This window comes from Acinonyx jubatus, chromosome B1 (assembly GCF_027475565.1).
Source record: "Acinonyx jubatus isolate Ajub_Pintada_27869175 chromosome B1, VMU_Ajub_asm_v1.0, whole genome shotgun sequence".
NCBI classification, from domain to species: Eukaryota; Metazoa; Chordata; class Mammalia; order Carnivora; family Felidae; genus Acinonyx; species Acinonyx jubatus.
In genome coordinates this window covers 199600856-199612985 of record NC_069382.1, presented here as the reverse complement: position 1 = coordinate 199612985, position 12130 = coordinate 199600856, and the positions used below count along the sequence as shown (strand labels likewise).

Below are 12130 nucleotides of genomic sequence, written 5' to 3'. Positions count from 1 at the left end.
GTCTCCGGTGCTGGCCCTCCCTGTCCCTGTCTACCACGGCAGGGCTCTTCCCCTCTCTGTGGCCTGAACTCCCTGTGGGGTGTCTGCTCACCCATGGCCGGGACAGTAGATGGTTCACTGTGCAGCCTCTGAGGGGTCAAAAGAAGAAGCTGGATCTTCCGGTTCCTGCAGGACCAGGGCTTCTGACGGGAAGACGGAAAGAGGGTGGCTGCTGCTTCTGACACATATTTCGTGGCGCATCTCTGTGGTTTATAGTGTTTGATTTAGTAACATGTGAAATCTAATGCATGGAAAGGTGAAATCACCAATAGAATTGTGAGCCAGATAAGGTAAAAGGAAATAGATTTACAGTTTTTGTGATTATTTAAATGCCAGGTTTGTTTTCGACTGGTTTAGAGAAACTTTTTTTTTTTTTTAATTCCCTGATTATATTACTTCCCACGGGTTTTGTGATGTTGCTGTCATTTCTCTAGGGTTCTGCTGTTAATGTCATCAGTGTGAAAATATTGAATTACTGCAGGATGGAGAAAATTGTGTGATGAAATATTTTGAAATAGAAAAAGGACTTTATTGACTAAATAATCACCTATGTTCCCACCACCCAAATACAAGGGGAAGACTAGAATTAAGGTCTCTTGGAGCCATGCATCGTTTTTGCTAATGTACCTGAGCCAATCTAAGACGATTGGACTGGGTAAAATTAGACCTTTTCCCGTGAGGTGCCCACATCAGTGCTGTCCAGTCTGAACGTCCCTGCTGCCTGCTCACCACGCTGCAGGACCGGCCTGTCCCCAGAATCAAACTCCCATTGATGGACAGCCCGTTCACCCAGGTGTGTGTGGGGAGTCCCACCAGTCCCTGCCCTTACCCAGCGCTGTGGGCAGAGGGCGGCAGCGTCATTTTCCAGACGGAGCGAGGCGCGTGTCACGTGACCCGGCCTTGTCCTAGACCTCCTCGTGCTCTTTGATTTTGCCCCGCTTCCTTCCAGAAACATCCAAGGGGCTGTTACCCTGTGTTTATGTTTTTAAAGATCTTTCAGCAAATGTGGCTTGCATCATGTGATCATTTCCTCAGAGATTTTATAGTTAGGATAGAAATTTATACGGTATCTGAGCTTTAGGATCTTAACGTTCTTCCTGCTGAACCGGAATTAAGACTTGTAGAGCCATTTAGGTAGCTTCCCTTACAAGTAAGGACTCCTATCTAACAGAGTTGCAGATGAAATTAAGGGTAATCAAGAAATGAATTTGGAAAGTTTGAATGGAATCCATCTCTAACCAAGTATTTTTAGCGTCTAAGGATAGATGTAAATATAAAATGCAAAACAATCTCAACTATGTACCCACAGTTACGCCCCCACCCCCGTAAACTTCAGATGTTTGGCTTTACCAGATAAACCAGATTAAGCTGGAGCGTAACGTTGTCTTCCCTGCCAGGCTGTTCCCTCCTGACCGCTGCGGTGGCTTCCTCCTCCTGTGTCGCTCTCTTCCCCACATCTGGGCTCTGGAGCAGTTCTTTTTCAAACAAAACAAAACTTTTTTTTTTTTTTAAGTTTATTTATTTTGAGAGAGAGAGAGAGAGTGAGCCTGTGTGCACATGAACGGGGGAGGGGTTAGAGGGAGAGAGAGCAGGGAAGGGTCAGAGAGTGAGGGAGAGACAGAATCCTAAGCAGTCTCCACGAAGCCCCACTTGGGTCTCGATCCCACAAACCTTGAGAGCATGACCTGAGCTGAGGTCAAGAGCCAGAGGCTTAACTGACTGAGCTCCCCGGGTGTCCTTATGGAGCAGTGCTTAAACCCGGGATGTCCCACAGGGGTCTCCCACCGCACATGTTGAACTCTGGCCATAGGCTTTGCAGCGCCTTCCTCTGCAAAACTGTTGTTTGTTGAAACAAGCGATTATGCACTGGCAACCAAAATATCTACATCCTTGCATATCCTTTTCTATATGCAAATTCAGCGATCCGAAGTCGGATTTAGATTCCACTAATTACTTGGCATTAACAAACCTGTTAATTGAGGAATTTGTTATGGCTTGCTTATTTTTCACAAATTTTATTTAATTCTTCAGCTTTAGGGCCACTTTAAGAGTACCTGAGGGGTGCCTGGGTGGCTCTGTCGGTTAAGTGTCTGACTTCGGCTCAGGTCATGATCTCACACTCCGTGAGTTTGAGCCCCACATCGGGCTCTGTGCTGACAGCTCAGAGCCTGGAGCCCGTTTCAGATTCTGTGTCACCTTCTCTCTCTGCCCCTCCCCTGTTCATGCTCTGTCTCTCTCTGTCTCAAAAATAACGTTTAAAAACATTAAAAAAAAAAAAAGAGTACCTGAACATAACATTCATTTCAGGTTCAGAGCAACTGATTTTCTCAATTTTTAAATTAGCCTATTTTGAACATAACATTTTTGTGTTTGTTTGTTTGTTTGTTTGTTTGTTTTCAGTAGGCTTTGTGCCCAGAGTGGAGCCCATTGTGGAACTTGAACTCACGACCATGAAATCAAGAACTGAGCTGAGATCAAGAATTGGACACTTAACCAACTGAGTCACTCTGGCACTCCCATCATTTTTGTTTTATATCCCTCTAGATACTTTGACTAAATATTAGTGCCTTGTTCTCAAAACAGTATCAGTGTTTGGGGTAAGGTTAAGGTATATAACATATTATCCCACTGAAAAGAAAAAAAAAACAGTTGAAAAACAATTAAGCAGAGGGGCACCTGCATGGTTCAGTCGGTTCAGTGTCTGACTCTTGATTTCAGCTCAGGTCATGATCTCATGGTTGTGAGATCGAGCCCAGAGTAGGAGTCTGCACTGGGCATAGAGCCTGCTTAAGATTCTCTCTCTCTCCCTCTAACCGCCCCTCCCCCAACTTACGCACGTACTCACTCTCTCTCTCTAAAATAAAATAAAATCTCAGTGTGTGTCTTTAAAAAAAAATAATTAAGAATATATAATGTTTGTAACTTGTAAAAGTGTAAAATGGTAGCAAAATGGCAAAGAATTTAAAAAAATGTAATTTAGTACATCCTGTCATGTATTTCACCACATACAATTTGTCCCAAACACACTGGGGGGGTAGGCCTGTACAAGGACAGGGCCAGGTCTCTTTCTTGCCCCCTTTTTCCTTCACTGTGATCTTGACTGCTCAGTTCCCCAGGGAATACTGCTCCCCTACATAAATCCTTTTGAAGGGGAGCAGGGACATTTCCAGTTTGCTTCACACACTTTTATCAATTCTTCCAGCTACCTTTTGCTCTGTGGATGGATTATAAATATTCATGATAACCCAGTCTAGATTAGTAAACAAACCAGTAGTTAAAAAAAAATACTGCAAATACGATTATTGATTTTATTTTATCAGGTGAAAATGGCAGGCTCAGAAAATCACTTTCTGAATTGTAATGAATATATTTGTTCATTTCTTATCCCCTTTCTCCACCCAGAAAAGGATTATAACAGCCTTTGTGACAAGCAGCCAATAGGAAGACTTCTCTTCAGGCAATTCTGTGATACAAGACATGATCTAAAGATATACATCAAATTCCTAGACGTAGTGGTGAGCAATTTATCTCAGTGTTGAACCACCCAGTCTTGTGCTTTTGAAAATTAAGAGACTCGATCTAAAAACTTTGATCTAAGTTAAGTAGACCTTGGCAATGATGGTAAGAGGGGATAAACTAGTTTCTTGGTGTCATGTTACCTTGGTATGGAAGTCCCTATATAATATTCCCTCTTGTCTGCAGTTTTGCCTTCCAGGTTTCAGTTGTCTGGGGCCAGCTGGGGTCTGGAAGCAGGTGACCCTCCTTCTAACATATGGTCAGTGCAGGCACACTTGGAGATATTGCAGGTCAGGTCCAGTTCCAGACCATGTCAGTGAAGCGAATGTTGCAGACTTTGAGTCTGGAGTTCTCTCTTGTCCAGCAAGAGAGTGGATGCAGAATTAAACACGAGACAGGCTAATGTTGGAGAGGAGACAAGAGCCCAGAGTAAGGGTCCTTGCTCCGTATTCACTAGGATCAGAAGGCTTACAAATGTGATGGACATGCAGAAAGAGACGATAAAACAGTGATCATTAACTCGTGTGTGAGAGGAAGGGGGTTTCAAAGGTATGCAGTGTTAGGGGTTAGGGTCAACACAAATCAGAGTCCTGGCACAGAGCAGACGGCTGTTTACTGCAGGCACCAGGCACCGTGTCTGTTTATCTTAAATTATCTAGGGGCAGTGTCAGAGCATGCTACCCCAGGGTTGACAAGGCATTTTTCTTGCTAATTAGTTCTGGACATTTTCATCCTGCTGTGGGGCTTTCCACTTCTACCCGTTCTCGGACGCTTTCGTCCTGTGGAAGCGGCTTTCCGCTCCATGCTTTGCTCTACACTGGGGGCACTTTTGCCCTGTGGTGGCTTTCCGCCCTGAGTCCTGTTAACCCATTGGTGCAAACTCAGGGAATTCTTAAACTTAGTCCCTACAAGTGAATATCGCAATGAAGTGAATCAAATGAACTTTTCTGTTTCCCGTTGCATATCAAAGTTATGTCTAGGGGCACCTGGGTGGCTCAGTCGGTTAAGTGTCCTGACTTTGGCTCAGGTCATGATCTTATGGTTGGTGGGTTCGAGCCCCGCATCGGGTTTTCTGCTGTCAGCACAGAGCCTGGAGCCAGCTTCAGATCCTCTGTCACTCTCTTTCAAAAAAATAAATAAACATTAAAAAAAAGTTATGTCCACACTATACTGTAATCTATCAATTGTACAATAACATTATTCTAAAAAAACAATGTATATACCTTAATTAAAAAATACTCTGCTGCTAAAAATGCTGTCATCTGACCTTTCATCAAGCTGTCATCTTTTTGCTGGTGGAGGGTCTTGCTTTGGTCTCCATGGCTGCTGACTGACCATGGTGGGGGTTGCTGACTTGGGGTGTCTCTGGCTGTGTCTCACAATAAGACAAAACACAAGTTTGCCACATTGATTGGCTCTTCTTTTGCTTGAACACTTAGAAGCCATTGTAGTGTTATTAACTGGCCTAATTTCAATACTGCTGTGTCCCAGGAAAGAGAGGGAGAGAGAGGGAATGACCGGTCCGTGGAGCAGTAAGAACACGCACCGCATTTATCAAGCCTCATATGAGTGCAGTTCATGTCGCCCCCAAACAGTTACAAGTGACATCAAAGAGCACTGATCACAGATCACCGCAACAAACATAATAATGATGAAGAAGCTTGAAATATAGCAGACATTTCCAAATATGACACAGAGACATGACCTGAGCAAGTGATGTTGGAAAAATGACACCAATAGACTTGCTGGTTGCAGGGTTGTTACAAACCTTCAATTTGTAAAACAAAACAAAACAAAACAAAACAAACCCAAAAAACAAAAACAAACAAAAAAACACAGCACATTATTTGTGAAGTGCAATAAAGCAAAGCACAGTAGAATGGAGTACACCTGCATTCTTTCAGAAAAGCGTGTGAGACTCTTACCTACTCTCCCTGGAGCTCCTGCAGCCCTTTCCTTCCTGGCACCTTTACTAGGATAAGACAGGGCTTTGAAAGGAGGTAATTCTGTTTTCCAGCCAGAACTTGGTGTGGTGGGGCACGCCTTACCCTTGTCCAGGAGTGGAGTGTGGATATGTCTTCGTGCATTGGCTTATATTTGCCAAGCTGCTGTATTTTAAGAATTTAAGGACCTGTGATTCTTCTTTATTTCAAGATGGCTAAGCTGCTTTGCTAAAGCTGGTTCAGGTTTGGACCTCCTGGCGGTGTTACGAGACTGGGGACCGCCAGTTGACTGGCGTGACAGGTTCTGCTCTGGTCTGGTTTTGGCGCTAGCTGTGTGGGGCGATGATGACACCTGATGAGGCCGTGCGTGGGGCACTTGCTCCTGGAACCACCCTTGTGGGAGGTGGTTACAGGTCCTTGGAGCTTCTGGAGTGCAGACATGGCGTCTGATCTCTCTGCCTCCTGGCGCCTGGCATGGCTGTTCGCTCTCTTCTCTGCTCCGTGTTTGTCGACTGAATTAAGGGCCTCTGTGTCAGTGTTCAGTGAGAGAAACAGAGCCAAGAGGAGATATTTATTAAGAGATCTATTGCGAGGAATTGGCTTACATGACTGTGAGGTCTGGTCAGGAGAGTCTGAAATCTGTAGGGCAGGAGGGAACCCTCCAAAAGGAGAGAAGCTGCTGTCCTCAGGTAGAACTCCTCTGAGGAAGCCTCAGCTCTGGCCTTAACGTGCCTTTCAGCTGACTGAATCAGTCCCTCCCAGATTATCTAAAATAATATCCTTTACTTGAAGTCACTGGTAAAGAGTTTAATCACGTCTGCAGAGCCCAGCTCGGCAATGACTAGATTCGTGTTGGAATAACTGGACACTGCTGCCTGCCAGGCTGATGTGTCAAAAGATGGTCACAAAATCACAGGGCTTTCTCTCCCACTCATTACGTGCCATCTAGCATCCAGAATGTAAGTTGAAGGTTCTTTAAGTAAACAGTGTCTAGTTCCCAGTCAAGGTGAGTAGTGCCCTTGAGCACAGAACGTGAAGCTGGCTCTGGCTGGCCGTCAGCCTGATGGCCGTGGCTCCTGTGTTGGGGAGGCTCCTGGCCGTGGCAGCAAGTGTGAGGCTCAGTCGACGCACTTCCTTTGGTCTTTGTTTCCTCACCAACCTCTTCGGCCCCATCTGGCTAGTTTCACTGCTCTTCTGAGGCCCCGACTTGCAGAGCCCGGTGGCTGCACGGAGGCCTCCTCATGCCTGAGTCTCCAGGTCTGTTGACATTGTCGAGTACCTTCTTCTTGAAATTCTTATCCAGGCTTTTATGATTTCTCCTCTGGTTTTCTCTCTTCTCTTTCTTCTGCTTCTTCCTTGCCTATCCTTTGTAGGTGCTTAGATATCGATCAGGTTCTGCCTTGACCTTTCCTCCGTTTTCTGGCCTGTGTGGTAGTGTCCTCTCTTAAGGTCCCTCATCTGACACCTGTGAAGGGATGTGACTTCTCTGGGAGCTCTGCACTCAGGTTCTCCTGAAGTGCCTCTTGGGCATTTCTAAAATGCTATTGCCTAGAACAACCCAAGCTGTTTATTTGATTCTATTTTACTTGGCCACATGTACGGGCTGAAAGTGTAGTATGACAGAGCATTACTGGATGTGTTGCTCTACTGCATGACTCACCCTTTAAAGAAAACTGTTATCTCCCCTCGTTGCCATTAGTTGCCCAAAGAAGAGCTGCAGATCCTTGATCAATATCAAATCAGTTAGAGCTACTCTGTGGTTCGTAGGGTCCTAAGTGAATTGTGTATGTCAGAGAATTTGAAACACTGTGAAGCCGGCGAAGCTTAACTACCATTTTTCTTTGTTCTCATCTCTACCATCAGGCAGAATATGAAGTGGCTGATGACGAAGACCGCAGAAGTTATGGACTGTCCATCTTAGACACGTTCTTCAGTGCTGCTGAGGTGCGTTTTCTTCTTTACATGCGCAGAGTTGTAAATACTTGCTGAAATAATTAGAGTACATAACCATTTTTACTTAGTTGGGTAAGATATGGCAAGTATGTTAAAAACTTTAATTTCTTATAAATACTCCTCGTATGCATTTTCTTTTGAATCCGTGAGGAAATTAACAAATCTCTTAGAAAGTTGATTCAACGAATTTAAAAGTTTCTGTATCCTCAAACAGAATACAGAATTAGAGAATTTCATGTGTCTGTCTTGGACCGAAAATAATATTTTTCTCCTAAAAGCTTTAATGAGTCTTAGTTTCTATGATTTTTGACTTGGTAGATTCTTACAGTTTAGAAAACCGCTCTAAGCCATGTACATGTAACAAGTAAGAGTCCTCTGAGTTGGGTACATTATTATGTCTATTTTCATATGAGAAGACTGAAGATCCGAGTGGTTGAGTGACTTCCCAAAGGTTACACAGCTGGGAAGTGCCAGGGCCAGGCATCAAACGTGTAGAGATGGGGTTGGAGAACAGCGTAGTGAGTTTGAGTCCAAAATATTCGGTTGTTGAGCCTGGCTCACTGAGGATGGTGGAGCCATCAAGCAGGGGGAGCTCGCTGGTACAAGGGGAGAAGGCCAGTGGACTAGCAGGTGGGTACAGAGATATACGCACAATCGGCAGAGGCAGAGGTGTGGTTCGGACCGGATAGGTTTTGACTCCAGAGCTTGCGTTTGTCTTAGCCTCCAGTCTCACTACCATGGCTCCTAGATCATTCTTTTCCAACACAGCTGCTACAGCATCCACGTAGTTAAAGATACCCCCAAGTCACTGATTGGGAGGAATTGATGGGAAGTTGCATTGAGCTCGTTTATTTTTTATTTTTGAACTTAAATCACTGAATAGGATTATTTTTTTGACAACAGGAATAAACCTTTTTTTTTACATTAAAAATAATTTTGACATTGAAATTATTGTATAGCTGTATTCACAATGATTATAGAATGAATCATTGAAACATTGGTTTAATTTTCCCCCTGAGTGTTATCCTTAATCTCCATCATCTATTTCTCCCACCATCCCACCTGCCCTCTGGTGACCATCAGTTTGTTTTCTATCATTAAGAGTCTCTTATGGTTTGCTTCCCTCTCTTTCTTCCCCCTCCCGCGTGTTCATCTCTTTTGTTTCTTAAATTCCACATATGAGTAAAATCACATGGTATTTGTCTTTTTCTGATGAATTTCACTTAGCATTATATTCTCTAGCTCTATCCATGTCGTTGCAAGTAAGATGTCATTCGTTTTTCATGGCTGAGTAATATTCCATTGTATACACCATGTACCACATCTTCTTTATCCATTCATCAGTCGATGGACACTCGGGTGCCTCCATAGTTTGGCTATTGTAGATAACGATGCTATAAACACAGAGGTGCATGTATCCCTTTGAATTAGTGTTCTTGTATTCTTGTGTTCTTTGGGTAAATACCCAGTAGTGCAATTACTAGATTGTAGGATAGTTCTTTAACTACCTACCTACCTATTAATTTTTAACTTTTGGGGGAACCTTCATATCGTTTTCCAGAGTGACTGCACCAGTTTCCATTTGCACCAACAGTGCAAAAGGGTTCCCCCTTCTGCATCCTTGCCAACATCTGTTGTTTCCTGAGTGGTTAATTTTAGGCATTTTGACAGGTGTGGGGTGGCATCTCACTGCGGTTTTGATTTGTATTTCCCTGATGATGAGTGACGTTGAGCATCTTTTCATGTGTCTGTTGGCCATCTGGATGTCTTCTTTGGAAAAGTAGTTCATTTTTGCTTTTACTTCCTTTGCCTCTGGAGATGTGTCAAGTAAGAAGTTGCCACGGCCAGGGTCAAAGAGGTTGCTGCCTGTTTTCTCCTGTAGGATTTTGATGGATTTCTTGTCTCACATTTAGGTCTTTCATCCGTTTTGAGTTTATTTTTGTGTCTGGTGTAAGAAAGTGGTCCATGGCACTAAAACAGACACATAGACCAATGGAATAGAATAGAAACCCCAGAACTAGACCCACAAACGTATGGCCAACTCATCTTTGACAAAGCAGGAAAGAACATCCAATGGAAAAAAGACAGTCTCTTTAACAAATGGTGCTGGGAGAACTGGACAGCAACATGCAGAAGGTTGAAACTAGACCACTTTCTCACACCATTCACAAAAATACACTCAAAATGGATAAAGGACCTGAATGTGAGACAGGAAACCATCAAAACCCTAGAGGAGAAAGCAGGAAAAGACCTCTCTGACCTCAGCCATAGCAGTCTCTTACTCGACCCATCCCCAAAGGCAAGGGAATTAAAAGCAAAAACGAACTACTAGGACCTTATGAAGATAAAAAGCTTCTGCACAGCAAAGGAAACAACCAACAAAACTAAAAGGCAACCAACGGAATGGGAAAAGATATTTGCAAATGACATATCGGACAAAGGGCTAGTATCCAAAATCTATAAAGAGCTCACCAAACTCCACGCCCGAAAAACTAACCCAGTGAAGAAATGGGCAGAAAACATGAATAGACACTTCTCTAAAGAAGACATCCGGATGGCCAACGGGCACATGAAAAGATGCTCAACGTTGCTCCTTCTCAGGGAAATACAAATCAAAACCACACTCAGATATCCCCTCACGCCAGTCAGAGTGGCCAAAATGAACAAATCAGGAGACTATAGATGCTGGAGAGGATGTGGAGAAACGGGAACCCTCTTGCACTGTTGGTGGGAATGCAAATTGGTGCAGCCACTCTGGAAAGCAGTGTGGAGGTTCCTCAGAAAATTAAAAATAGACCTACCCTATGACCCAGCAATAGCACTGCTAGGAATTTACCCAAGGGATACAGGAGTACTGATGCATAGGGGCACTTGTACCCCAATGTTTATAGCAGCACTCTCAACAATAGCCAAATGATGGAAAGAGCCTAAATGTCCATCAACTGATGAATGGTTAAAGAAATTGTGGTTTATATACACAATGGAGTACTACATGGCAATGAGAAAGAACGAAATATGGCCCTTTGTAGCCACGTGGATGGAACTGGAGAGTGTGATGCTAAGTGAAATAAGCCATACAGAGAAAGACAGATACCATATGGTTTCACTCTTATGTGGATCCTGAAAAACTTAACAGAAACCTATGGAGGAGGGGAAGGAAAAAAAAAAAAAAAAGAGGTTAGAGTGGGAGAGAGCCAAAGCATAAGAGATTCTTAAAAACTGAGAACAAACTGAGGGTTGATGGGGGGTGGGAGGGAGGGGAGGGTGGGTGATGGGTATTGAGGAGGGCACCTTTTGGGATGAGCACTGGGTATTGTATGGAAACCAATTTGACGATAAATTTCATATATTGAAAAAAAAAAAAAAAAGAAAGTGGTCCAGGTTCATTCTTCTGTGTGTCGTTGTCCAGTTTTCCCAACACGATTTGCTGAAGAGACTTTTTTCCATCGGATGCTCTTTCCTGCTTTGTCAAAGATTAATTGGTCATATACGTGGGTCCATTTCTGGGTTCTCTTTTCTATTACATTGATCTTTGTGCTGTTTTTGTGCAAGTACCATTCTGTCCTGATGATTACAGCTTTGTAACACAGCTTAAAGTCTAGAATTGTAATACCTCCAGCTTTGGTTTTCTTTTTCAACATTACTTTGACTATTTGGAGTCTTTTGTGGTTCCATACTAATTTGGGTATTGTTCTAGCTCTGTGAAGAATGCTGGTGTTATTTTGATAGGGATTGCATTGAATGTGTAGATTGTTTCAACATTTTAAACAATATCTGTTCTTCCAGTCCACGAGCACGGATTGTTTTTCCATTTCTTTGTGTCTTCAATTTTCCATAAGCTTTGTATAGTTTTCAGAGTACAGATCTTTTACCTCTTTGGGTAGGTTTATTCCTGGGTACTTATGGTTTTTGGTGCGATTGTAAATGGGATTGATTCCTTGATATCTCTCTCTGCTGCTTCATTATCGGTGTGTAGAAATGCAGCCGATTTCTGCACATTGATTTTGTATCCTGTGACTTTGCTGAATTCATGGATCTAGCAGTCTTTCGGGTTTTCTATGTAGAGTATCAGGTCATCTGTGAAGAGTGAAAGTTTGACTTCTTCCCTGCCGATTTGGATGCTTTATATTTCTTTGTGTTGTCTGATTGCTGAGGCTAAGACTTCCAGCACTATGCTGAACAACAGTGGCGAGAGTGGACATGCCTGTCATGTTCCTGACCTCAGGGGGAAAGCTCTCAGTGTTTCCCCATTGAGGATGATATTAGCTGTGGGTCTTTCATATATGGCTTTGATGATGTATTATTGATTAGATCTCTTGTGTTTGTTATGAACTATTTTCTGTATTCTGGTGTTTCAGGTTGGGCGCATAAATATTTACAATTATTATATCGTCTTATTGGTTTGCCCCCTTTATTATTTATATAGTGTCCTTTTTTGTCCCCTATTACAGTCTTTGTTTTAAAGTCTGTTTTGTCTGATATAAATTTTGCTACTCTGGCTTTCTTTTGACCTCCATTTGCATGATAGATATTTTTCTTTCTCCCCACTTTCAATCTGCTGGTGTCTTTAGGTCTAAAATGAGTCCTTTGTAGGCAGCATATAGATGGGTCTTGTTTATTTCTTTTTATCCATTTTGTCACCCTATGTCTTTTGATTGGAGCATCTAGTCCATTTACAT

General features: G+C 43.0%; 1 protein-coding gene across 14 annotated transcripts in view; it reads left to right on the top strand.

The window, feature by feature from the left end:
- GRK4 (G protein-coupled receptor kinase 4) overlaps positions 1 to 12130 on the top strand; it is a 95146-nt gene that overhangs the window by 32950 nt on the left and 50066 nt on the right. For 11 of the 14 annotated variants that reach the window (XR_008296449.1, XM_053217686.1, XM_053217693.1 and 8 more), the window contains 2 exons: positions 3442 to 3554; positions 7362 to 7442. Coding sequence is in view for 13 of the 14 variants with exons in the window: in XM_053217686.1 (XP_053073661.1) it covers positions 3442 to 3554; positions 7362 to 7442 (194 nt within the window). In the remaining variant the exon portion in view is untranslated. The remainder of the gene's footprint in view (positions 1 to 3441; positions 3555 to 7361; positions 7443 to 12130) is intronic. The other 3 variants (XM_053217688.1, XM_053217696.1, XM_053217692.1) reach the window with 1 other exon arrangement.